General features: G+C 40.3%; 1 protein-coding gene across 1 annotated transcript in view; it reads left to right on the top strand.

The window, feature by feature from the left end:
- Positions 1-17,689, top strand: part of LOC107558894 (proline-rich protein 36-like) — a 52,928-nt gene extending 35,239 nt beyond the window's left edge. Inside the window, exon 6 of the mRNA XM_016242591.1 lies at positions 17,027-17,689. Within this exon, the coding sequence (XP_016098077.1) occupies positions 17,027-17,674 (648 nt within the window). The 3' untranslated portion in view covers positions 17,675-17,689. The remainder of the gene's footprint in view (positions 1-17,026) is intronic.
- The last annotated feature ends 5,552 nt before the right edge of the window (positions 17,690-23,241 follow it).

Consider the following 23,241-nt stretch of genomic DNA (forward strand, 5'->3'; position numbering starts at 1 on the left):
TTCTTTCTTTAGTAATGGCATTCATTCTCGCTACATAAGATACCTGTCTGTTATGTAGTGCCCTGTTATACTGCATTACTGTGTAATATTTATGGTTTCTATAGCTGTGGCATCATTATGATGGTATGAAGAGATGGATTAATTCATGTAGGACGCCACTGAAGGCCTAGGTGTAAAATGCACGGCCCGCCACTGCAACTTAGAATGCCTAATGTTGGTTTGATTGCTTGTGTTACATGAGAAAATAAATAATCTTGCTTACCTGATGTAATAGATTTAATGCGAGTGCGGTTCTGGTAGCGACTTGCGGCCTTTATGTCAAACGGTTCTGGTCTGGTACAGAATTAAATTAATGCTGCTGTCCGATAATGGGTTGCGTGTTCTGTTAAATACTGCTGGTGCACGTTTACCAAACAGGACCCGTGCAGGCTTGAAACTGCTTTCCGTCTCGATAACCCCATGTGCGTGATGTGCCATTACAGGTAGGCTATTTCCCTAAACCTCCATGCAGCTCGTATATTTTTCCGCCAAGGTGTGAGAACGTAATGAATACGAAAACGATGATTTATTTTTGATAATTATTATTTTATTTCAGTTAGTTTTTTAATACCTGTTGTTAGTTTCGTTTTGTTTTAGTTTTTCAAATATTTTGACGTTTTTATTTTATTTCAGTTTACGAAATTGTTTTTTCATCAATCGTTTTAGTTTTCGTTTATGAAAATAACCTTGGTATGGAGTACCTCAAGGCTCAGTATTAGGGCCGTTACTTTTCACGCTTTACATGTTACCCTTGGGAGATATCATCAGGAAACAGTGTTAGCTTTCACTTATGCTGATGATACTCAGCTCTATATTTCTTCGCGGCCTGGCGAAACACACCAATTTGAAAAACTAAAGGAATGCATAGTCGATATAAAAAACTGGATGACGAGTAATTTTTTACTGCTAAATTCTGGAAAAACAGTGGTTAATTATAGTACCTAAAACCTCTGCATGTAATAACCTATAACACCTTTTAACACTTGATGGCTGCTCTGTCAATTCTTCGTCATCAGTTAGGAACCTAGGTGTGCTATTTGATAGCAATCTTTATTTTGAAAGCCACTTTCTAGCATTTGTAAAACTGCATTTTTCCATCTAAAAATATATCTAAATTACGAGCTATGCTCTCAATGTCAAATGCAGAAATGTTAATTCATGCGTTCATGACCTCAAGGTTTGATTATTGTAATGCTTTATTGGGTGGTTGTTCTGCGCGCTTAATAAACAAACTCCAGCTGGTCCAAAATGCAGGAAGTATGACCATATTAGCCCGGTTCTGTCAACATTGCACTGGCTCCCTATTAAACATTGTACAGATTTTTAAATATTGCTTATTACTTATAAAGCCCTGAATGGTTTAGCACCTCAGTATTTGAACAAGCTCTTACTGCATTATAGTCCTCCACGTCCGCTGCGTTCTCAAAACTCTGGCAGTTTGAGAATAATCAAAATCTCAAAATCAACTGCGGGCGGCAGATACTATTTTCCTATTTAGCGCCCAAACTCTGGAATAACCTACCTAAGAGAGGCAGACAGGCAGACACAATCTGTAAGTTTAAATCTAGAATAAAGATCCATCTCTTTAACCTGGCTTACACATAAATCACTAACACATTTCTAATATTCAAATCCGTTAAAGGATTTTTAGGCTGCATTAATTAGGACAACCGGAACCGGGAACACTTCCCATAACACCCGATGTATTGCTACATCGTTAGAAGAATGGCATCAACGCTAATATTAGTCTGTTTCTTAATCCAAGGTCACCGTAGCCACCAGATCCAGTCTGTATCCAGATCAGATGGTCACTGCAGTCACCCGAATCCAATACGTATCCAGCCCAGATGGTGGATCAGCACCTAGAGAGGACCTCTACAGCCCTGAATGTCAGCAGAAATCAGGACAACTAGATGAGCCCTAGAGACAGATCCCCAGTGAAGACCTTGTCTCCTAGACGGCCACCGGGACAAGACCACAGGAACCAGTTGAGTCCTCTGAACAATTTCGTCTGGCCAGAGGAGAACTGGCCCCCTGACTGAGCCTGGTTTCTCCCAAGGTTTTTCTTCATTCTTTCACCGATGGAGTTTTGGTTCCTTGCCGCTGTCGCCTCTGACTTGCTTAGTTGGGGACACTTCATTTCCAGCAATATCGACGACTTGATTGCACAGATACTATTTTGAAGTGAGCAGGATGATGACATCAGTTAATTCAATGATGAACTGCCTTTAACTGAAAATGAAGTGTTTACTGTTGTCATTTTGCATTATTGACGCACTATTTTCCTAATTAATGCTGTACAGTTGCTTTGATACGATCTGTATTGTTAAAAGCACTATATAAATAAAGGTGACTTGACTTGACTTGTCAATGAGCTCATCCAAATCAGTGGCTGCAGCCTCAAAAACACTCCAATCAGTGCAGTCGAAGCAGGCTTGTAAATCCCGCTCTGCTTCATTAGTCCATCTTCTTACAGATCTCACTACAGGCTTAGCAGATTAAAGTTTCTGACTGTAGGCTGGTAGAAGATGGAACAAACAGTGATCAGAGAGTCCCAGGGCCACTCGGGGGACAGAGTGGTATGCATCCTTTAAAACTGTGTAGCAATGGTCCAGTATATTGCTGTCCCTGGTGGGACATGTGATGTGCTGTCTGTATTTAGGCAGTTCACTGGTGAGATTGGCTTTATTAAAATCACAGAGAATGATAATGAAAGAGTAACGCTGCTCTGTGTGTGTGATCTGATCAGCCAGCTGTTCTATCGCCACACTCACACACGCATCAGGAGAAATAAACAAGGAAAAATTATGCAACGAATAAAAAGGCTTACAGTTAATAAAGAGAGCTTCCAAATTTTGGCACCACATCTTTTTAAAAACGTCTGTACACCAGCCTTCATTGATATAAAAACATAATCCACCACCTCTCGATTTCCCCGACGACTCGGTGACGCGATCTGCTCTCCGGGATGGCGCCGGTCAACCAGGTTTCCATGAAGCAAAGCATGGCAGATTTTAAAAAGTCCTTGTTTGTGCAGCGACAGTGGAGTCCTAAAACCGTGCCGTCGGAATTTCACGAGCGCCAGCGCGTTTGCGTCGCTTGGAGCGCTTGTATAGGAACGCAGCTCCTCCGACTAGATTGTCCAGTAAATCGTCTGACTGCTCAAAAATAGGCAAAAAGTTGTTTGGTGTGCTATTTCTGATGTCTTCATTTCTAGCAAAGCTGATCAGAAAAAAAGTTACTTAAAACAGGACAAAAAAAAACAAAAAAAGTACCAAGGAGCTACAAACCGTAGCTGCTATCCACGGCGCCATCTTGTTCATATTGTTGAGCACTGAGAAGCACCCAGTGACTCATTAAGATAAGCCACCACCTACTGAGAGTTTATTTCAAATTTAAAGTATAATTTCATGAAAAAAAACAAAAAACAATTTCAATATTCAAAAAATCTAAATGAAAAAGTCTATATTTTAGAAACACTATTTATGCTATTGTAATTGCAGTGTAAATACATCAAAATAAATTTTATTTGATTGGCAACAGCCTATAGTGTTTTATTGAGTTTATTGATTTGACATAAAAGATGATGCGTACATATAATAAGGTTAGAAAAATTGGCGATATAACAGTAAAAATGTCTCTGGAAATCAATTTAAGGTGGCAAATAGCATACCTCAGTGAAAAAATACATTTCTGTCACTGTCAGTTTCTGTTAAGTTCACACATCCCTAGCCAGAGCAGACTGCTAAAGAGGTTTCCAGGGCCTTGTAGAAGAATTGATAGGAACTGGGCTGAACTGTTGCAAAATTACTGGAAAGCACAAGAAGTCCCGTGCAAATATGCACTTTGCATGACAACGCTGAACTTACTGGCGGAGGTATCCTGCAGCAGCTATTACAACCATCATGCCTCACCTCTGTGGACTAGTGAGAACACAATGGCTTTCTTTCTCTTATTGAGTGACTATCACTAGTCTTTGAACTAACAAGTTTATGACTTTCCACCTGCAAAATAGCAGATTTAAATGCTTTAAAATAGACAGTGGATACAATATTTTTATTGTTTATGTAAGCTTATATTCTTATTGCCTGGAGTGTAATGGATAAAATACATTAAAATGAGTAATTATTTATTTTTAATGTTCTCTCTCTCTCTAACTGTATGTATATTCATGTATCCCATACAACTTAATTCTGTTTAACGTATGTATGTATTATTATGCCTCTGAAACCTGTCTTTCCAAAGTCCAAAATAACATACTTTTACTCTAACTTAATGAGTCCTATCAATAAAGACAACATAAATGTTCTGTGTATTGGCTGAATTTCAAGTAGCATACAAGCATATTACTATGGAGTCATATGCTAATATGCTATTGCAAATTCAGTCCCTGTCTTAAGCATAATGAGGCACAGGTGAAAACAACAAGCTGATTAATGAACATATTTGATTGGTCATCCAATATCACTGAGCGATTCAAAAGTGAGTAAAAATAGCACAGCATGTCTCAGTAAGCTTGTCAAGCTGTAGAGTTAAGGTTTCCAATAACTGTGAATTTCCTGGTTCTTGCTTGAAAACTTACCATGCCTTGGGCAAAAGGCATCTTATTTTTCACAATGGCTGTGGTGACACGGAGTTCTTCTTTAAGGACTGATCCTGAGGACTTTTCTGAAGTAGGTGTTGCTTATGCCGAGTTCACACTGCACGGTGCTCAAACTCGTCGGATCGCCGTTGTTTTCACACTGCGTGACTATCTGGGGTAGCATTCAGTTGCTACTGTGTTCACATTGCACGATGGATCGGCGACAGGGGGTTTCACACTGCATGACTTCACAATAGGAAGAATTGCCGACAGCTCTGTCTGGTCCGCAAACTACGTTTCACAACAAAACACCCGCGAGAAGTGAAAAGGAAATAACGCGAGAAACCACGTGCGTCAGACCGGAGTTCTCGAGCAAGACTGTAATTATTAAAAAAAATAAATATATAGAGCCCGCAAATTGTCTGTGTGCTGATTTCCAGCTACAAGGAGAAAAAGAAAAACATTATGCAGGGAACAGGGATTGGGTGTTCTACAAAGAGAGTTGGAGGTAAATAATTTTGCAGTAACTGTTATGCTGATGTTGTGGCTGGTCAAGCAAATGTTTGTGCTTGTTTCTGTATGATATAATTGTTCATATATCTATTCAAATTCTGGTCTCCTCCCTGAATTTCCCTCTGCCCTGTATCTTGGTCTCTCATTGGCTGTAGGTCATCGCCGATGTAGTTTTCAGTCAGAAATCATTGCACACTGCATGATTGTGAATCGCCGACAGCTCCAGATATTTAGCATGCCAAATATTTTGCAGGTGTCGGCAATTCCCTCAGATCGCGTCTTTGATAATTCACACTGTGTGATTGTCACTTGCGGGAACGAGCACCGATTTGCGAGTGAAAAATCGGGCTAAAATCGTGCAGTGTGAACTCTGCATTATGGAGCAGTCTCTGAAAACACGGTCCGTTTTGGCAAACCTTTAATTGGTGGTCAAGGTACAGTACCTAATAATAATAATGTGAATTTGACATCTTTTGCAGGTGTCGGCAATTCCCTCAGATCGCGTCTTTGATAATTCACACTGTGTGATTGTCACTTGCGGGAACGAGCACCGATTTGCGAGTGAAAAATCGGGCTAAAATCGTGCAGTGTGAACTCTGCATTATGGAGCAGTCTCTGAAAACACGGTCCGTTTTGGCAAACCTTTAATTGGTGGTCAAGGTACAGTACCTAATAATAATAATGTGAATTTGACATCTTAAACTTTTTTTTTTTTTTTTGGTGGAGTCTTTTTTTGTTTGTTTGTTTCCTTTTTAAGCGTGGTTTCACTCTGCTAGCGGCAAGTTGCACCGTCTGGGTTCTTCTGTGCAATGATTCGATGATCTTGCGCATTCCAGGACCGAGAACGCCACACTTTCTGGTTGACGGTGGTGTGTGTGTGTGTGTGTGTGGTTTTTTTTATTTTTTATTTGTTTATTTATTTTTTTTCTCTCCTCCCAATGCCCTTGTCTGAGATGCCAGCTAGCTGTGGTTACTCACTGAAGCGGGCACGTAGGGATGTCTCTTGTTGCTCCATACCGGGGCTGTCATGTCAGACAACAGGTTAGTGTGCATGATAAAGGTGACAAGTGCTCAGTCTCTGTTCTGTGCATGTGATGCGTTTTCAGGAGTTTGTTTTGAAGGCTTTAACTTAAATTCTCCATCTCCTAACAGGGTGGAAGTTATATTCTGCCGCTCATTATAATGGGAGCTCCAGTGCAAATGTCTTGCCCTGTGAGTCCTCTCCTCCCTTCCTTGTCCTGCTTCTCCTCTGGCATGATTGTCACACTTGGCATCAGAGCAGATTATGTTCAAGTTAAAGGCAAGTATCTTAATTTGCATTCAATGCAAATTGAAAGAACCATGAGCTTGACACTTTCTCCGCTTTTACTTGATGGAACATGGCAGCCTCTGCTCCTAACATGCTCTCAATGCTCGTTTACTTTGGAGACTACTGGTTGTCACCGCACCCTTCACAGGAAGCTGTTGAAGTGACGGTAAGAATAACTGAGTGCACTTGATGTGACTTGTCGTTCACATAATGTGGCATTTCTGTAGTTATACATTTGCATCGTTTACTGGTTTATTTTGGTCTTCCTCAGGATACTGCATGGTGACTCCCTTTGATGTACGGTGACCAGGAAGTGACCCTTTCCTGTCCTCTGACACAGCCAACCGTAGCCCCAACCACACCTGCTGTCCATGACCCAACTGTCATGCAACAGATGATTGACCTTTTCCCTTTTGGAAGACCCTGGTGGTATCCTCCATATCCTGGTGTACCTGCTACCCTCCCTCCCACTGTGCCACCTACAATGACTACAACTACTCCTTTTCAATATCCTTTGCAGCAACACCTGTTCCCTCGCAAGTATCCCATGCCAATATTTGATACTTTTTACTCCAAAGGTGACCCAGCTGCTCCCCCAGCACCACAACATCCCTGGTACCCAAAGCTCCCTCCTTATATGACTGGCTTCCAAAGCCCAGTTGAAGTGACCACTCCTGCAACTACAACTACCCCTGCCCCATACTAGCCTGCGCACCAATATCCAGGTTTTCCAATGTACCCACCATTCTATGGTCATCAACCCATGAAGTCTTTTGTGTCTCCAACTGTGAAATGCCCCAGTATCCTAAGGATCCAATCTTTGGTCCCCGCAGCCCTAAATCACCATCTTCTCCTGCACGGTTATCCTCATTCTACAGGTCTTGTAGATAACTCGCTCGATTGAGCAGATGAGTGTACTCTGAAGTGGTATTGCTTTTGACACCAGAACAAATTAACCAATATATTTGTTGGGTGTAAGCCTAATAAAGTTTTGACTTTAATGGTTTTGTGGCTTTTTCTTGTTGTTTGAGCAAATGGAATGTAAAAAGCATTGAAGTATCCCATTCCCTGCTGTAGAAGTTTATCCAACTTTGAGTTCTACTGCGGCATAACCTGCAAATGTGGAAAGGTCATTCTGCCAGTGAATGTTCCCATAACAGAACCGATGTGTTCCCCTGAGCAATGCACAGTAGTGTTTTGTAGAAGTAGTTTGCTTCTCTCTACTTGTAGTGCATCCTCTCATTTTTCTTGCTCCTTTTCTGGTGTCTTGGCTCTACGCCGGAAGGAATAATGCAAGGAAAGAAAACCAGGACAGCGGAATCAAAAGAAAGCTTAGTTGTATATTGGAATATTCTTGGTCAGTCAATCACTTAAAATCATTAATTGTGCTCCAAGGATCTGCCTTCATTTAGTTGAGGTTTGGTTATTTAAGAAATACTTGATGGATGTCTGGTGTAGTGATTTCAAGATTTGGTAGCTTCACACAGGGCACCAAAATGTAGTGATATCAAGGTTAGATGTGTAACTTAATGCACAGAGCAACAACAGCTTAGCACTTTGTCTTGTGAACCTTTTAATCTTTCCTGAGGGATTTACAAGTTGGCACTTTTCAGATCCAGCATTTTGATTGGCTTATGCTGTCTGAGGTGGCCATGGCATGGTCCCTCATAGCTTAAAGTTTTTGAGGTTTTTCCTATGCATAATTCACTTGTCAAAGCAATTCCAGATTAATATACTCATTGTTCTGAAAATATGAAGGCCAAACATCAATGGATGTAAACGAATATTGACCCATGCATTCACTTCACACAGCTCCAATGATCTGTTGAAGATCTGTGTGAAGATGGGGGCCAGTTGGTCAGCGCAGACTTTTAAACAGGCAGGTGAAACACCATCTGGGCCAGAAGCTTTTCTAGATTTCTGCTTCCTGAAGACCCGGTTCACATCCTCTACACAGACCTTAAACAGGTTGAATGGTGGGGGAAGGAGGGAGGTGGGTTGCAGGGGTGGTAGGTGAAGGTGTGAAGTGCAGATCAGAGCGGATGGGGGGTGGTAGACGATCCTTTTCAAATCTGCTGTAAAACACATTTAGATCGTCAGCCAGTTGTTGATTCTCTGCAAGCTGTGGGGGTGGTGTCTTGTAGATGGTGATGTTCCTCAGACCAGTCCATACTGATGCTGAATCGTTTGCTGAAAGCTCTTTTCTCAGCTTTTCTGAGTAGTTTTTTTTAGCGTCCGGAGGCACGTACACATTCACAAGAATGAAAGAGGAAAACTCCCGCGGCGAGTAGAACGGTTTACAGTTTATGATGAGTGCCTCTAAATTAGGACAGCATACCTTTTTCAGCGTTGTTACATCTGAACACCAACTTTCGTTGATGTAGAAACACAATCCACCACCTCTGGTTTTCCCCTCTGAACAGCTGGTAGCCCGGCAGATGAAGCGCGTTGTCCGGAATGGCTTCACTCAGCCAGGTTTCACTGAAGCACAGTGCAGCAGAGTTTGAAAAGTCCTTGTTGGTGCGGGTGAGGAGAAGAAGTTCATCCGTTTTGTTAGGAAGGGAACGGACATTCGCGAGATGAATGCTTGGGAGCGCAGTCCGAAACCCGCGTGCGCGGAGCTTCACTAGGGCGCCGGCGCGTTTCCCTCTTCTGGGTCTGCACACGCGTTTGAACAACACCGCTGTACCTCCGACTAGAATGTCCAACAAAACGTCCGAATAATCAAAAACCGGAAAAATGTTGTCCGGGATGTGCTGCTTAATGTTAAGCAGTTCGTCTCTGGTAAAACTTATAGAAGAAGAATGACAAAACACAGAACAAACAAACAAAAACAATAGAAGAATTGCGGAGCTCAGCGTCCTTGCTGCCATTTGCGGCGCCATGCTGATGGATATATACGGTGTATATACCTTAATAGGTAAGGTTGCATACAATGTTGTATCACACACCGCACTCATTAAGTCTATACAGTTCTGTAAATGGATTTGAAGAAGGTTTAAACAATTTTGTGAAGCCACAAGGCAAAACTGGTTTGGTCAGTCTGAGTGGTCGTTCACACTTAAGTCTCAAAAATGAGGGACTGTGATCAGCGAAAGAGCACATGGTGATTGGATCAGTCTTTGATCAATGGAATGCTGAAGTCCTTATCCTGCCCTCCACAACAAAGCACTTCCTGAATGGGGTTTACTGTATGTTAATTTAACGTCCCTCACCACAAGAGGTAGTGTTGTTTTATCTGAAGACAAAGGGCATCCTTTGTTGTCCACAAAGCCTGATCAAATCAAAATTAAGCTTTCCACACATTTTGTGGTAAGGGGGTTGTCATCTGCTGTCCAATTTTAAGGTTTTCCTATGAATTAATTAGTAGAACAGTCCATTTCTCCTGTGCATTTTTACCCCTTGTTTCTGGAGAAAGCAGAATGAGAGCCGGCTCGCATTCCACAAGGTTGTAAATGTATCGGGTTACCATGAAACCAGGGTCTTGTTCGGCGTCCTGGGGTGTTACAAAGTATTTGTGAAATCTAGCTAACAAAATATATATTGTGTGTTGGAGTGTTCCAGACGCTACAGTGTGTTTTACTTAAAACTTCCTCACTCTTCATTACTTGCCTCCTCGCAGTGCAATTAGAGAACTGAGAAGTCCTTCAAGATGGCTTTGATCAGTTACTGGTTCACAGGCTGGATGATGGAGCGAACAAATGAGGAAGCAACAGTTTCAGAATCAGAATTAGATTTGTTCGCCAAGTGTGTGCAAACAAGGAATTTGTTGTGTTTTTTAGGAGCTTTTGGTACATACATACATGACATGAGAACAGAAAGAACAAATAAATAAGGCTAAAGAAAAATGAATTACAGAAAACAGATAATCATTTCTGTGTAAGATGGAGATGGCATGGGGGAAAAAACGTTTTTTATGCCTAGATGTTCTAGTGCACGGAGATCTGTAGCGTCTGCCTGAGGGGAGAAGTGCAAACTGGTTGTGACCGGGATGAGAGGGGTCTGTGATGATGTTGCCTGCCCGTTTCTTCACTCTGGAGTTGTACAAGTCCTGAAGGTTGGGCAGGTGCACTCCAATTATCCTTTCAGCTGTCCTGGCAGTCCGTTGCATTCTTCTTATATCTGATTTGTTGGCTGACCCAAACCAGAAAATTATAGAACAGGGCAGAACCGACTCAATAACAGCTGAGTAAAACTGTGTCATCTGTGCCTGTGGCAGGTTGAACTTTTTCAGCTGGCGAAGGATGTACAACCTCTGCTGGGCCTTTTTTTTTTTTTTTTTACAATAGTCAATGTGAATGTCCCACTTCAGATCCTGTGAAATGGTGGTGCCCAGGAACCTGAATGACTCTACTACAGCTACAGTGCTGTTCATGATGGTGAGTGGGGGGAGTGCAGGGGGGTTTCTCCTAAAGTCCACTATCATCTCCACAGTTTTGAGTGTGTTCAGCTCCAGGTTGTTGTGACTGCACCAGACAGCCAGCTGCTCAACTTCTTGTCTGTAAGCAGACTTGTCGCCATCCTGGATGAGGCCAATGACTGTAGTGTCGTCCACAAACTTCAGGAGCTTGACAGCGGGGTCTTTAGAGGTGTAGTCATTTGTGTAGAGAGAGAAGAGCAGTGGGGAGAGCACACACCCCTGAGGAGCTCCAGTGCTGATGGTGCGGGTGTTGGATGTGAGTTATCCCATCCTCACTAGCTGCTGCCTGTCTGTCAGGAAGCTGGTGATCCACTGATAGATGGGGGTGGGTACAGAGAACAGGGCCAGTTTATTCAGAAGTGTATCCGGGATTACAGTGTTGAAAGCAGAGCTGAAGTCCACAAACAGGATCCTTGCATAAGTCCCTGATTTGTCCAGAAGTTGGAGGATGTAGTGCAGACCCATGTTAACTGCATCATCCACAGACCTGTTTGCTAGGTAAGCAAACTGCAGGGGGTCTAGCAAAGATCCAGTAATATCCTTCGAGTAGGCCAACACCAGTCTCTCAAAATATTTCATGACCACAGACGTTAAAGCAACAGGTCTGTAGTCGTTTAGCCCTGTTATTTTTGGTTTCTTGGGTACAGGGATGATGGTGGAGCGTTTGAAGCAAGAAGGACTTCACGCAGCTCCAGTGATCTGTTGAAGATCAGTGTGAAGATGGATGACAGCTGGACAGCACAGGCTTTGAGACATGTCCTCACAGAAACTGATGTAGGATGTCATGGTGTCAGTGAGCTCATCCAAATCAGTGGCTGCAGCCTCAAAAACACTCCAATCAGTGCATTCGAAGCAGGCTTGTAAATCCTGCTCTGCTTCATTAGTCCATCTTTTTACAGATCTCACTACAGGCTTAGCAGATTTAAGTTTCTGCTTGCAGGCTGGTAGAAGATGGACTGTGAGATTAAAACTGTGTAGCAATGGTCCAGTATATTGCTGACCCTGGTGGGACATGTGATGTGCTGTCTGTATTTAGGCAGTTCGCAGGTGAGATTGGCTTAATTCAAATCACAGAGAATGATAATGAAAGAGTCTAGGTAACGTTGCTCTGTGTGTGTGATCTGATCAGCCAGCTGTTCTATCGCCATGCTCACACACGCGTCAGGAGGAATGTACTCACTCAACAGAATAAACAAGGAAAACTCCTGCAGTGAATAAAAAGACTTACAGTTTAATAAAGAGAGCTTCCAAGTTTGGGCAGCACATCTTTTTTAAAACTGTCACGTCTGTACACCATTTTAATTTGGTTTTGTTTGTGTATGTTTTTTTAACTCTCAAAGCCGTGATTCCCTTTCACCTCCATTATAAGACTGACAGACTGCAACGGTTTGTGTTAAAAATCTTCGTTTGTGTTCTACTGAAGAAACAAAGTCACCTACATCTTGGATGCCCTGGGGGTAAGCAGATAAACATCAAATTTTCAATTTTGGGTGAACTATCCCTGTAAGGTGGCAAATATCATACCTCAATGAAAAAAAAACATTCTGTCACTGTCAGTTTCTGTTAAGTTCACACATCCCTAGCCAGAGCAGACTGCTAAAGAGGTTTCCAGGGCCTTGTAGAAGAATTGATAGGAACTGGGCTGAACTGTTTCCAAATAACTGGAAAGCACACAAGCAGTCCCGTGCAAATGTCAGCCAGTCAGTGATCCGAAACCAAGCAACTCCAGCGAGCTCAATCATGACTGTGCATGACAACACTGGACTTACTGGTGGAGGTATCCTGCAGCAGCTATTACAACCATCATGCCTCAACTCTGTGGACTAGTGAGAACACAATGCCTTTCTTTCACATATTGAGTGACTATCACTAGTCTTTGAACTAACAAGTTTAGCACTTTCCACTTGCAAAATAGCAGATTTAAATGCTTTAAAATAGACAATGGACACAATATTTTTTGTTTATGTAAGATGATTCGGTAACACTTTACAATAACAGTACATGAATTATCATGTACTAATTCCTGAATTAATAAATACTTGACTATGAACTAATGATGAGTTAAGATATGTATTAATCAAGAACTAATGAAGAACTAACTTAACTACGACATGAGTCATATGAACTTCTGCATGAATAACACTACCTTAATTACATGTTAGCTCCTGCATGTTAGTTAATGTATTAATTATCACTTTGGGGTAAACTAAATCAAACATGCTCTAGAAGCAAGATGTATGAAAATGGCACAATGTAAAATTGTTTATACATTTGCCACCTGCAGCTGTCACAAACATCAGTGAACGACAGTGGATTTATTGCAATATTTACGTTTAACCTAACTCATCCAACACACAACGATGCATTCATAATTAAGAACAATTTCATCTCATTCCGTTTTGAGTGATTCCACTGCTGCCGTCCTACAATAACGAATTCATTAAGCAGGTGCAATTTTCCAAATTAAAATCAGTGTTAGCATAGAGATGATGGTTATCGCTTTGGTTATGTTATGGATTGGTTTACTGTCTTTATATCATAATAATGTTCTTGCTCTTCTTTTGGGCCACTATTGCCCTTTCAAAATGTCAACTTTCCTCCTACCATTCAATTCCTTCTCCATCCAAATGCAGCCACAGGACCTCTGGTCTTCCACTTCTTTACAAACCACCGAAAAGCACCAAATATCTGATTTAGATGAGCTGAATATGTATAGAACATGTGTAATTAATGAGAAGTTAGTAATAATGTGCCCTCCCAAGTAAAGTCATGACATAATTGTACATTAACAAGTCATGAATTCATGTTATTTTATAAGTAATTAATGAGGAGTTAGTAATAATGTAAGATACTGTAAGCAATACTGGATCCTTTAGTTAAATGTCTAATATGTATTTTATGAAAAAAGACCACTTATTTTTTTAAACCCTGCTTTAAACGTTCACATTTTAAGTTTACAGTTGTAACATACACCCCTGGTTTCACAGACAAGACTTAAGCTAGTCCCAGACTAAAATGCATGATTGAGCTGTCTCAACTGAAAATATCTTGCTCTGACATATCTTAAAATATGTCAGTTTCATTGTTCTGTGTCAAGATGCACACCTGTAATGTTTTCTTCCAAGGCATTTTTGTAAAAGTTGCTTAAATATATTAATTTAATTAAGGTCTAGTCCTGGCTTAAGCTAAGCCCCATTTGTGAAACCGGGCCACAGTGTCATAACATTTTGATCTGAACAAAAGCGTTACATCTGCTTAATATCAATGAAAAATAAAGTGCTTGCAGGATTTCTAAAGAAAACAAAACAATTTTAAAACAATAAAATAAATACAGATGTTAAACATTCTCAGAACCTTTCCACTTGGATTTCACATGTTTTTCCAGTTTGTATTTATGTTCTGCATGGAATCGCCAAGACCACGACGCGAGCCCCACCCCAACTGCACAAAACGCCCCCATCACTAGAGAAAGCTGCAGCCGCGCCACGCCACACTTCAGTTTTGTACACCGAAATGGGAACTGGAACAATTCTTTCATCCTCCATTACTAGCAGATACTCACGTGTATCGATATTTTCTTACACCCCTAGAATTAATGTTACTTTATAAATAATGAATGATGAGTTAGTAATAATGTGCCCCCCCCCCCATGTTAGATATTAAAGGGATAGTTCACCCAAAAATGAAAATGGTCTTCATTTACTCACCCTCAAGTAGTTCCAAACCTGTATGAGTTTCTTTCCTCTGCTGTACACAAAGAAAGCTATTTGGAAGAATGTTTGCAGCCAAGCAGATCTCGGCCCCCATTGACTACCATAGTATGTTTTTTCCTACTATGGCAGTCAGTTTATAATTTAGGCTGATTGGCTGAACTAACTCTACGAACACGGAAAACAGTGATAGATGGACCTCTCAACCTTACACTAAGGTTAAAATCCAATGCAAGTTTGAGGCGACCGAGCGAAACATGATTATCTATTTCCGCATCCTGTTGCATTGGGTCCCGCAGGTTTTTAATTTGGAAAATTGCACCTGCTTAATGAATTCGTTATTGTAGGACGGCAGCAGTGGAATCACTCAAAACGGAATGAGAAGAAATTGTTCTTAATTATGAATGCATCGTTGTGTGTTGGATGAGTTAGGTTAAATGTAAATATTGCAATAAATCCAGTCGTTCACTGATGTTTGTGACAGCTGCAGGTGGCAAATTTATAAACAATTTTACATTGTGCCATTTTCATACATCTTGGTTCTAGAGCATGTTTGATTTAGTTTAGCCCAAAGTGATAATTAATACATTAACTAACATGCAGGAGTTAACATGTAATTAAGGTAGTGTTATTCATGCAGAAGTTCATATGACTCATGTCGTAGTTAAGTTAGTTCTTCATTAATTCTTGATTAATACATATCTTAACTCATCATTAGTTCATAGTCAAGTAATTATTAATTCAGGTATTAGTACATAATTAATGTACTGTTATTGTAAAGTGTTACCGATGATTCTTATTGACTGGAGTGTAATGGATAAAATACATTAAAATTAGTAATTCATTATTTTATTGTTCTCTCTCTCTCTAGCTTTATGTATATTCATGTATCCCATACAACTTAATTATTTTTAACATATGTATGTACTATTATGCCTCTGAAACCTGTCTTTACAAGGTTATTTTTTCTGTGTATTGGCTGAATTTCAAGTAGCATACAAGCATATTACTCTGGAGTCATATGCTAGTGTGCTATTCCAAATTCCAAATTCAGTCCCCGTCTTAAGCATAATGAGGCACAGGTGAAAACAACAAGCTGATTGATGAACAGATTTGATTGGTCATCCAATATCACTGCGCGATTCAAAAGTGAGTCCAAATAGCACAGCATGTCTCGGTAAATTTGTCAATATGTAGAGTTAAGGTTTTCCAAATTTCCTGGTTCTTGTGTGAAAACTTACCATGCCTTGGGCAAAGGGCATCTTATTTTTCACAATGGCTGTGGTGACACTGAGTTCTTCTTTAAGGACTGATCCTGAGGTCTTTTCTGAAGTAGGTGTTGCTTATGGAGCAGTCTCTGAGAACACGGTCCGTTTTGGTAAACTTTTAATTGGTGGTCAAGGTACAGTACCTAATAATAATAATAATAATGTGAAGACTTCTGCGTTGAGGTCAGCGACGTCTGATGGGCACCTGTCAAATGAAGGTAATTTGACATCCTAAACTTAAATTGGGACTATTATTATCATTATTATTATTATATATAATATATATATTTTTTTTTTGTGGAGTCTCTAACTTGATTTGTTTTTTCCTTTTAAGCGTGGTTTCCCTCTGCTAGCACTAAGTTGCACCGTCTGGGTTCTTCTGTGCAATGTAGCAATGATTCAATGATCTTGCGCATTCCAGGACAGAGAATGCCATACTTTCTGGTTGACCGAGGTGAGGTGTGTGTGTGGCTTTTTTTTTTTTTTTCCCATAATCTTAATTTCTCAACCATCAGGAGAGGAGTCAGCAGTGCCTTTGTCTGAGATGCCAGCAAGCTGTGGTTACTCACTGAAGCGGGCACGCAGGGATGTGTCTCTTGTTGCTCCATACCGGGGCTGTCATGTCAGAAAACAGGTTAGTGTACATGATAAAGGTGACAAGTGCTCTCTCTATTCCGTCCATGTGATGCCTTTTTCATGAGTTTGTTTTGAAGGCTTTAACTTAATTTCTCCATCTCCTAACAGGGTGGAAGTTATATTCTGCCGCTCATTATAATGGGAGCTCCAGTGCAAATGTCTTGCCCTGTGAGTTCTCTCCTCCTTTCCATGACCTGCTTCTCCTCTGGCATGATTGTCACACTTGGCATCAGAGCAGATTATGTTAAAGTTAAAGGCAAGTCTCTTAATTTGCATTCAATGCAAGTTGAAAGAACCATGAGCTTGACCCTTTCTCTGCTTTCAGTTGATGGATCATGGCAGCCTCTGCTCCTAACATGCTCTCAATGCTCGTTTACATTGGAGACTACTGCTGGTTCACTGGCTGTCACTGCACCATTCACAGGAAGATGTTGGGAAATGACTAAGAATAACTGAGTGCACTTTGTGTGACTTGTCATTCACATAATGTGCGCAACTTATAATTTCTGTAATTATACATTTTGCACCGTTTATTTTGGTCTTCCTCAGGATACTGCAAGGCGACTCCCTTTGATGTACGGTGACCAGGAAGTGACCCTTTCCTGTCCTCTGACACAGCCAACCGTAGCCCCAACCACACCTGCTGTCTGTGACCCAACTGACATGCAACAGATGACTGACCCTTTCCCTTTTGGAAGACCCTGGTGGTATCCTCCATATCCTGGTGTACCTGCTACCCTGCCTCCCACTGTGCCACCTACAATGACTGCAACTGCTCCTTTTCAATATCCTTTCCAGCAACACATGTTCCCTCACAAGTATCCAATGCCAATATTTGATCCTTACTCTAAAGGTGACCCAGCTGTTCCCCCAGCACCACAACTACAACATCCCTGGTACCCAAAGCTCCCTCCTTATATGAATGGCTTCCAAAGCCCAGTTGAAGTGACCCCTCCTGCAACTACCCCTGCCCCATACCAGCCTCCGCACCAGTATCCAGGTTTTCCAATGTACCCACCATTCTATGGTCATCAACCCATGAAGTCTTTTGTCTCCCCAACTGTGAAATACCCTTTCAAGGCCCAGTATCCTAAGGATCCAGTCTTTGGTCCCCGCAGCCCTAAATCACCATCTAAACCATGTCTCCCATTTGCCGCTGTAGAAGTTTATCGAACTTTGAGTTCTGTTGCGGCGTAACCTGCAAATGTGGAAAGGTCTATTTTTGCCAGTGAATATAGTCCCAAACAAAGCCATAACCAAACAGATGTGTGCCCCTCAGCAATGCACTGTAGTGTTTCGTAGACGTAGTGTGCTTCTCACTATAGTGAGTCCTCCTTTTTCCTGGTGTCTTGGCTCTACTCCCGATGGAATGATGCAGGGGAAAAAAAGGAGGACAGAGGAATCCAGGGAAAACTTGGTTGTATATTGGTCACCTAGTCATCAACTGTGCTCAAAGGATCTTCCCTCATCTTTGTTGGTTTGGTTATTTTAAGAAATGCCTAATGTATGTGTAATTTCAAGGTTAGATGGCCTCATACGGGGCACCAAAAAATTTAGTGACGTTAGGTTCAAGTAGCACCACCAGTGTAATGGCTTTGGACATAAATCTTGATATTTAGCTTGTCAAACTATTTTAACGGGGCACTAGCCATGAATTTCACCTTGACCGTAAATAACAATCACTGAAGACCGTTATCACTGTTTAACTATGTATATGCATGTATCCCAGACATACAACTTAATTCTTTAACATATGCACGTACTATTATGCTTCTGAAACCTGTCTTTACAAACTGCAAATCAACAATTAATCTGACCTAATGAGTCCTATCAATAAAGACACCATAAATGTTCTGAGTATTGGCTGAATTTCAAGTAGCATACAAGCATATTACTCTGGAGTCATATGCTAGTGTACTATTCCAAATTCAATCCCTGGCCATTTATCAATATACGTTCTTGTCTGTACTTGCTTCTTGTGGACTTGTGAAACATTATCAGTCCCAAGTACTGTTCCAATTCAAAGTTTACATCCCCAGATGTGTTCTTGCTCTGCCCCTTTTATTGAGAAAGCATAAAAAGGTGACTTGTGCGAACTTGAGGCAGCAGGTGTCCCACAATGCATTTTGCACCAGCAAGCGTTAATGGCGGTGGAGAAAACCTGCATCATTTGCTAAATTTTATTGTGTCATGAAATGTAGTTTTAAGAGTTTTTCAGGCGAGAATGTAGGTGTTTGAAAACTCAAATCTGTGGTTTATTTATAAAGATAGTGCCTATTTGAAAATTTGCTTTGCCGATTTTGGAGAGGTGAGCTCCAGGTGATCACCTGGCGCTCACTACTCATGAATCCCGTTGAGAGCAGCCTTACGTCGGCTAGTCATTCTGACATTTGCCGCTGGCTCTGATGTCTCTGTAGTGGTTAAACATGAGATATAATGACTTTTAACAAAAAGAGGCAGCGTAGTGTTTTATGTCATGCATTTATTCATACAGTGAAGATAATCAGAGTATATATATATATATATATATGCACATATTGCCTGAACCACATATTAATGTTATGTATTTGTGTGCGTTTTATACTATATGTGGTTGTGTTTTAGATTTCATTTAGTTATAAATATACATACAGTGAGTGAAGATAAAGTATGTCTGTGTGGCCTGAATTACATGTTTGTGGCTAATAATATGTTTAAATGACAACGAAAAGAGGCAGTGGTGTTTGATATCATATTTCGTGTTATTGTAAATATACAGTAAGGATAACCGGATTATCCAAGGCGAGCTGAGAGATGTTATCAAGTACGCTGCTGTTCCATTTGCAGGATTACCGGACTTGCGTCCTCCCGTCCTCAGGAGTTCACACTCCTGAGTCGAACTTGCCAAGTCCGAACTACCAAGTACACAAGTGCCTTGTCCAAATACCCACACTTGCGGTCTTTGCACTTGATCACTTGACTACTTATATGATGCCTTTCCTGTATTTGGTTCAAGTGAGCATGAAGACCACAAGTGTGTGTAGAACTTTTCATTACCTGATGGGACACACTTATAGTGTAGTAAAAATGCAAGTGTTTGCAGAGTTTTATTTTTATTTAAATACTTTGCATTTTAAAATCAACTTCTAAATGTCGGTTCAGTAGTCCCTATAACAGATGACAATTTAAATTTGTGGTGCTTGCAATTAAATTATAAAAAGCAGTTGCAAATGTAGTGCAAATCAATTATCACCATTACTCATTTGCACCGATAAAACGGGCAACTCTTTGTTTACTACCAAACTATATGTAATATCTAATTATTATTAATATTTACCATACACTGGAAAGGTTTCCGTGACCTCTCGCGAGATTTCGGCAAAATGTTTAACGATTTATTTCCACAACATGATGCATGATGGGATGTACCAAGCCTCAAATACCGCTCCGGAGCAGTAGCCTTGAGTGAGTAGCCCTGAGTGGGAAGCAGCAGTCCGCCATTACTGTTTTCTTGCTGTAGATACAATGTCAGAATTATACAACTCTAAAGATATAGCCTACACTAATATATATTTATGTTACTAAATGAATATAATTGTTTGATAATAATTGTTTAAATTAATATAAAAATTAAATAAAATAATATAATATAAAAATTGAAACTTTTGAAGTAGCCTATAGGTGGGCCTTAGATAATAGCTTGAGTCCTAACTCCCCTCAGCATTTTGGGACTGCAGTACAACAGCCACAGGTGCCTGTGATTGATCCTTAACTCCAGAAACCGTAAGAAATGTGTAGGAGAGAGAGATGTGGCCATCCCAAGAGTCACTGTGTACAGTATGATGCTTGCACCAGCATAGCAAGTGGAGATGACATCACTATAGTCTTTTACAAGTTTAGCACTTTCCACCTGCAAAATAGCAGATTTAAATGCTTTATAATAGACAATGGACACAATATTCTTAATATTTATGTAAGCTGATTCTTATTGACTGATTCTTATTGAGTGTAACTAATCATTTTTAAAACTCTCTCTCTGTATGTATATTCATGTATCCCAGACATACAACTTAAAGGGTTAGTTCACCCAAAAATGAAAATTAGCCCATAAATTACTCACCCTCAAGTCATCCTAGGTGTATATGACTTTCTTCTTTCAGACGAATCCAGTCGGAGTTAAATAAAAAAAATTGTCATTGATCTTTCAAGCTGTTTCATGGCACTCAGCGGGTGTTACATGCATCAGTCCAAAAGAAGTTAAATAAAAAGCGCCCATCCATTAAAAAAAAAAGTGTCTCACACGGCTCCGGGGGGTGAACAAAGGCCTTCTGTAGCGAATCGATGCATTTTTGTAAGAAAAAGATCCATACTCAAAACGTAATAATCACTTTAATGTAGCTTGCTCTCACTGTTGTACACAGAAGCAGTTCCGGGCTGATGACGTATGAAGTCGGCTTTGCGCATGCAACGCTCAGAAGTGACGCACGTGGAAGAGATCAAAACAACGGTCACTAATTAGAAGTACAAAACAAGGATTTGTAAAGAAGAATGTCGAAGGATTTCGATATAAGCCAAGAGGAGACTGGTTTTCCTTTGCTAAAGTAAAGAAACTTTGCTTCCTTTGCTCCTGTTAATAAATGTTGGTTTTCACGAGACTCACCGGCACATGCGCAGCGCTGACCTCATACCTCATCAGCCCGGAACTGCTTCAGTGTACAACTGTTGGCGCAAGCTAGATTAAAGTGATTATTAAGTTTTGAATATGGATATTTTTCTAACAAAAACGCATCGATTCGCTACAGAAGGCCTTTGTTCACTCCCCATTTCTATGGATGGGTGCTTTTTATTTAACTTATTTTGGACTGATGCATGCAACACCTGCTGAGTGCCACGAAACAGCTTGAAAGATCAAGGACAATGTTTAATATAACTCCGACTGGATTCTGAAAGAAGAAAGTCATATACACCTAGGATGACTTGAGGGTGAGTAATTTATGGGCTAATTTTCATTTTGGGGTGAACTAACCCTTTAACACTCAATGGCTGTGTATTCCCTAGTTGTTTAGAACAGTTTTCAGACATAATTGCTTACTTTTATAGGTTTTGCATTTGGATATATTTAAGGATTATCAAAGACTAGTTTTAGCTAAGATTTAGATTTTTATTTCTTTTTTTAAATGTTGATTTGAAGTGTCAGTTTTTGCATCACGGTTACAGTCAAACCCTAAGAAAAAAGAAAGCAATTTGTTACACTAATTCAAACATCAAAATTCAATAAAATTTAACAAAAATGAACAGCAATGCTTGATCAGAACTTGATTCATCTGGTTATGATCTGATTTCAGCCTCTTAGTTAAATTTGGGTCAATTTACTGGTAAATAATCTGTTTATAGAGGTTCACACTTTCACTGCTGTGTGCTTTTTTCTGCAACACAAGTGACAATTTTTTTTACGATCATTAAGCTTTGTCGAATCAACTTTTTACATAGCAGGTGCCACGAAAGTCACCACCTTTCGTACTATTTCAATGACTTTGATTTAAAAAATCCGAAATGCATTTTTTTCTGTCTACACTGACCTAGCAATACTAAAGGGTTAAAGATGATGCATACACAAAGAAAGGCTTGAAAAATAAATAAAGGTTATGTAAAAGTAAAAATGCCAGTGGAAATCAATTTGAGGTGGCAAATATATATATTTTTTAAATATTTTAATTTAAAAATAAATGTATTTCTGTCACTGCTGTGAACTAACCCCTGCACAGAATATGAAGAATATGAAAAGCTTAGGGAGTCAACCATCCACAATACCCATAAAATATTATCTATTTATCGTTACCAACAAAAATCTCAGAAAATAGTATAGTTTGTCAATTTCACTGGAACAGACTGTTGGACAGGTTACCAATGGAACCTTGTTGGAGGTTAAAAAACTGGGCTGAAATTTTGCAGAATAACTGGAAAGGACACAAGCAATCTCATGCAAATATAAGCCAGTTGGTAATCTGAAACCAAGCAACTCCAGCGAACTCAATCATAAAAATGATTGAGTGCATTTATATTGCACTTTATACAGTACAGATTGTCTCAAAGCAGCTTTACAGTGTTAACCAGGAAAATAGTGTGTCGATAATGTAGGAGGAGGACAATAGTAAACAGTCAATTTTTCAGTTAAAGTCAGTTCATTGTTGATTCAGTGGTCATCATCCATCTCAGTTCAGTCCTCTTCAAATAGTGTGCAATCAAGCCAACAATATTGCCAGAAATGAAGTGTCCCCAACTAAGCAAGCCGAAGTTGACAGTGGCAAGGAACTTCATCGGTTACAGAAATGGAGGGAAAACCTTAGGAGAAATCAGGCTCAGTCAGGGGGCCAGTTCTCTTCTGGCCAGACGAAACCAGCATGGTGTGGTTTAATTCTAGGTTGCTACACAAGTCAGATTGTGCAGAGGACTCATCTGGTTCTCGTGGTCTTGTGCAGATGGCTGCAGGTCTTGTAGACACCAGCTAAAAGTGAGATGAGTAAGTGTAGAGGTACTCAGAAGTGGCATTCATTGATATTAGAAGAGAATCAAATGACTTCAGTGTTTTTATTTCAACTGACTGCCCAAGGCCAGCATGAATGATGCTCAGAACAGTTGACGGGCCACTTCTGTGCGTCGTCATGAAAGCTCATCATTTCGATGTGTTTTTAAGCCTTGCCAATTTAAACATTCAAGAGATTTTAAAGCATTCAAGAACAAGAAGACACAAAATAACTCAACTCTGAGTACTCGCGTGCCGTGTT

The sequence above is a fragment of the Sinocyclocheilus grahami genome, unplaced genomic scaffold (assembly GCF_001515645.1).
Source record: "Sinocyclocheilus grahami isolate Dianchi unplaced genomic scaffold, SAMN03320097.WGS_v1.1 scaffold664.1, whole genome shotgun sequence".
Lineage (NCBI taxonomy): Eukaryota > Metazoa > Chordata > Actinopteri > Cypriniformes > Cyprinidae > Sinocyclocheilus > Sinocyclocheilus grahami.